The sequence below is a fragment of the Nymphaea colorata genome, chromosome 3 (genome assembly GCF_008831285.2).
Source record: "Nymphaea colorata isolate Beijing-Zhang1983 chromosome 3, ASM883128v2, whole genome shotgun sequence".
Classification (NCBI taxonomy): domain Eukaryota; kingdom Viridiplantae; phylum Streptophyta; class Magnoliopsida; order Nymphaeales; family Nymphaeaceae; genus Nymphaea; species Nymphaea colorata.
In genome coordinates this window covers 4,400,176-4,404,837 of record NC_045140.1, presented here as the reverse complement: position 1 = coordinate 4,404,837, position 4,662 = coordinate 4,400,176, and the positions used below count along the sequence as shown (strand labels likewise).

Below are 4,662 nucleotides of genomic sequence, written 5' to 3'. Positions count from 1 at the left end.
ATCATTTAACTTTCTTATATATATATATATAATAAAAAGAAATTAATAATAATTATATACACAATATTTTTTGAAAAGGATTATGATCTTTGTGTGAAGACAAAAAGTTTAACCTTATCAGCCCAAAAATGAAAAGGGGAGGAAAAAAAGCAGAAAGAATAAAAGAACAGGGAGGGAAGTGTGAGCATCATCAAAGTGGGTCACAGTAAGCATGTGCCACCATGTGCAAGGTTGGACTTTTGTGGTCCACTCCATCCCTCCCCTAACCCTAAAACATTGATTCCCAAGTTACTTCCTCTCCCACCATCCATTCTTCATCTCTCTCTCTCTCTCTCTTTCTCTCTCTGTGTAAGTGCTTCTTTTCCTACATGCACCTGCAACTCAACCTCTATTCCTTTCTCTCCTCAGCTTTCTCCTCCTCTTCTCTCCAATAATTACCAATCTCTCTCTCTTTGTGAGGATAGAGAAAAACTCCTCATATAAGTCCTTTGTGTCAGAGTGGATTTTCATTTTTTGGGTATCTTTTGTCCTTCTATCTCTTAATTTGGTCCCCTTTGTCAGAAAACCAAATCTTCTCTGACATTCTTTGACACAAAAACAAGAAACTCAAAAACTCTCTCTCTCAATCTTCATGTCTCTTTTGAGAGAGAAACCTGCTATAAATCCTAAATCCCTGAGACCCTTGTTCGCAAGGCGCTTCCTCATGGCCTTGATCACCTCCAAAAGAGTGAACAAGCGCAAGTCCAGCTTCTCTGCAAGAGCCAGAAGGATCAAACAGGCCGCAGATATCAGCCTGGCTTCTGCAGCCATGGCATGCAACTCTAAGCACGCGTGGAGCAAGGCTGTGATAAGGCGCAGCCACGCCACCTTGCGCCACCATCGCCTTCTACGGCAACCGCAGGCAGAGGCGGCCGTCCCAATGAAGGAGTTCCGCCGACCAAGCCGAGCCGACGCGCTTCGCCGGCTTATGCCTGGCGGCCGGGGAATGGGTTTCTGCAGGTTGCTGGAGGAAGCTGCTGATTACATCAGGGCCCTGAAGGCTCAGGTACAGGTCATGCAGTGCATTGCTGATTCACTCGACCCTTGAAATTTTAGTTGCTCTTTCTACAGATCAAAAAGAGGAAAGAAAAACCAAGCAAAGAAGAAGAAGAAGAAGAAGAAGAAGAAGAACAGCATGAAAATTTTACTTATATGTATACATATGGATACAGGCCGGGATACTTAGAGATCTTTGATCCTTGGATTGGTTCATGTAAATTAGCAATAAATCTTAATGGCAGCCGTTAGTGCTGTCAACACGATACAACTCCCTACCTTTCTCTCTCTCGGTTTTCATGTAAATTGTGATACTTGGTTAATGATATATTTGCTTTTCTTTCGGGATAAATGAACGTTAGTATATATATTACTTTTCAGCTGGTGATGAGACAGAATATTTATATTTTTTTCATGTGGGAATGTTTTAGATTTTTAGTTGCTGCTTTGGATATAATTACTGTATTACAGATTGGTGACACAGCGTTGAACTCAAAAAAGGCAAATCAAGAGGATGGTATGCTCTTTACCAAATATATATCTACTGGCTACTGCTCTCATCATTAATAGTTAATTTTGTAGAGATTTAGTGATGGCCGGTGCTTTGCATATTTGCATATGTTTCCATTACTTTTTCTTCCGTTGGAATGCACTAACTCTCTGCTGGCCTAGTGTTGCAGGAAAAAATGAGATCAAAGTGAATTAATTAAATGTATTTGTGGTGGTCATATGGCGGATCAGAGTTATGTGAGGTGAGAAATATGTCACTTCGCCGGAAAACAGCCGGCCGACGGTTGAGTAATCCCTTCACCTTCTTCTTTATGTAGAGAGAGTTGTGATTGGTGTCGTGAATCGTTCGTTTCAGTGGAAAATGAGAATTATTAGAGAAAGGAACATCCAAATATGACCAATTTGATGAAAGCTAAAGAAATACATAGAAGTTTTATCTGTTTCTACTTGAAAGTAAATTAAAGAACACTATTCTTCATCGATCTAGAGACAGCAGTAATTTTCTTTTCGAAAGAAAAACTGTGAATTTTTTTTCTCGTGAGAATTTATGGAATTTCTGGTTGTATTTAATTGGATATCTTTGCATTGACCTACAATGGATAATGTGGGATCAGGGTGGTGTTCTCTCTCTCTCTCCTTGTGTTTAGATGTTACAACTTAGAGGTAGCCTGTCAGGTCCTTGTTCATAGGAACTCAATGCCGGTTATGGTGTGACAGGGACTGGGCACCTGTCTTTATAGTGATCTGCCCTTAGAAATACACAGGACTATGATAAACTGGATAGATACCTAAGAGACCAAGAGTTCAGGACAAAGGGTGTAAAATTTTATTCACAGAAGCCATCGTGAAATCCCAATTCCTGTGGAAGAAATGTGAAATCTTCCCTTACTCTACATTTTATTTATAATTTGAAAATTGAATGACTGGGTTTGAAACACAATTTTACCAGTAATTTCCGTCTTCATTTCTAGATCTTCAATGTTGCCTCTGCTGGTTGGCAGTTGGGCATCAATATCGAGTTTATAATCATCCTAAGCTGTATCTGCAACTCAGAATGCATGCTTCCATTCAGGAAAGACAAGGTCTCTTCATAGTAAATTGCAGGGTTGGGAGGAAGATATATATATATACTGCTATAGGATTTTTCCTTTTTAAATCATATTCATTTCACCTTGGACTGAGTGGGCCGAAAGAAAATGCAGTGACAAACACGTTATTCGACATTGATGCAGAAACTAAATGTAAGCAGTAAGCCAGATTTTCGGTTTCCGTCATGTTTGATCGAAGATCAAACCATGCATACTTGAACTTACTGATCTTCTGCATTTAGATTTAGGAGTTTAATTACCAGAATTAGGAGCTTCTTGTTCAATTTTTAATATCAGAATAGGAGATGATCACATGCAACCTCACCTATACACGCATAACCAATTCTCCAATGGTGAAAGTATTAAGATATACTGAAACTAATACAAAATCTGTAGGGTTCTTTGCATTTCTTTTTATAATGCGCAAGTTGTTTTCTTGTCTTCTCACCTTTACCATGTTATTATTACATAATTGAAGTTCGGTCATGTTATTATTAGATAATTTGTAGGGCTCATATCATATGTTCCGCCAGTAAAACTGAGTTGGCAGATGATTCCTTGTGAAGCCGTGTTTCACACACACACACACACACACACACATATCTTACTTGGGCACTGCTTAGTCTGCCGTACCCAAGCATAGACACAGGTACCTATTGTCCCAAATTATTATAATTATACGACAACCCACGATGCAGCCAAAGCATTTCCTCTTAGTCAGCCATATTGCTATGTATTACAGTTCACTAATCTTTTTTCCTGTTACAGTTTGGGCATTGAAACATGCTCATGTAGAACCCTATACATCATGTCATCACACAAGAATCTTCTCCTGGCTCTCATTCAACAATGGTCATTGTGTGTGTGTGTGTGTATATATATATATATATACACTGTGAACCACTTAAGTTAGGGACAAAAACCAGACCTTCTAAATCCTTGTCAAAAATAAATTTTAACAATGTATAAGCATTATACTATGCTTGTAAATATTAATTCAACATGTTTATATTCAAATTATTTGTAAGAAAAACACTTATTTTTGTACTATAAAAAATGTGGTGTCAAAAGAGTTGTTTATTTTATGAATTACTAGAAAACATGGTAAACTAAAAAAATAACTGACTTAGTGTATGACTCTCATTAAAATATTATTAAGATCAAATATATAAGGTAAGGTTAGATTATACAAAAAAAAAGAGTAATGCAAGCAATTTTTAATGGCCTGGTTTTCATCCTATATATATATATATATATATATATATATATAGAGAGAGAGAGAGAGAGAGAGAGGGAGGGAGGGAGATTCATGCACTTATAGTGAAAAGGAATTGGCAGCAAGACCTTGCAGTGCAGATTGATGTTCTCCATTGTCATCATGGATGTGCTCCACATTAACAGGATCTTCAGTAGTTTTTCCTTGTTTTGTTTTTTCTTCTTTGGCTGTTCCATCCACCACTGTCCACTTCAGAGGCAACGGACAAGGAATCTGCTGTCTCCAAACTAGCAAGTATGTGAAGGGCATGAAGTTTCTTTCCGATCAACTTGGTTTTCCCTTCTTTTAAAAAAAGAAAAAGAAAGAAAAGAAAAGAAAGAAGAAGAAGGAGAAGAAGAAGAAAGAGGAAAATGGATACATTTTTGGATGGCATTCACAAGAAGAAAGAAGTGTGGAAGTGCACATGGAGTCGTGTATGTTTTGATCTTATAATTGTGCATGCAGACAACGGGCATCCAGTCTGGTTGTCACCTGACGTTTTGTGTGTGGAGTGAAAGTTTGCTTGCACCTGTCGCTCGACTGTCTTGTTGGCAAAACCTTTTTCGGGTTTACATGCACTGCAGACGCTAGCAAATGTTTCTGGTGACTGCCTTGGTATCGCTCTTTTTCTCTTTTTCTAGGTTTTAGTTCCATTAAAAATTACGTTCGACATTAATTAATTTAGTTGAGCTAAACAGTTGGGAGAACAAAATGAAGATAGAGCATTATAGTTATTTACTATTAATTCATATATATATATATATGCACACACAA

General features: G+C 37.8%; 1 protein-coding gene across 1 annotated transcript; it reads left to right on the top strand.

Annotated features, from left to right (window-relative positions):
• The first annotated feature begins 310 nt into the window (after window positions 1-310).
• On the top strand, window positions 311-1,412 carry LOC116250909 (transcription factor IBH1-like). The gene has a single exon (XM_031624896.2). It carries the CDS (start codon window positions 632-634, stop codon window positions 1,085-1,087), a length of 456 nt encoding a protein of 151 aa, XP_031480756.1. The 5' UTR covers window positions 311-631; the 3' UTR covers window positions 1,088-1,412.
• The last annotated feature ends 3,250 nt before the right edge of the window (window positions 1,413-4,662 follow it).

Coding starts and splice junctions, on each gene's coding strand:
- LOC116250909 (XM_031624896.2), top strand. CDS start 632: ATGTCTCTTTTGAGAGAGAAACCTGCTATAAATCCTAAATCCCTGAGA.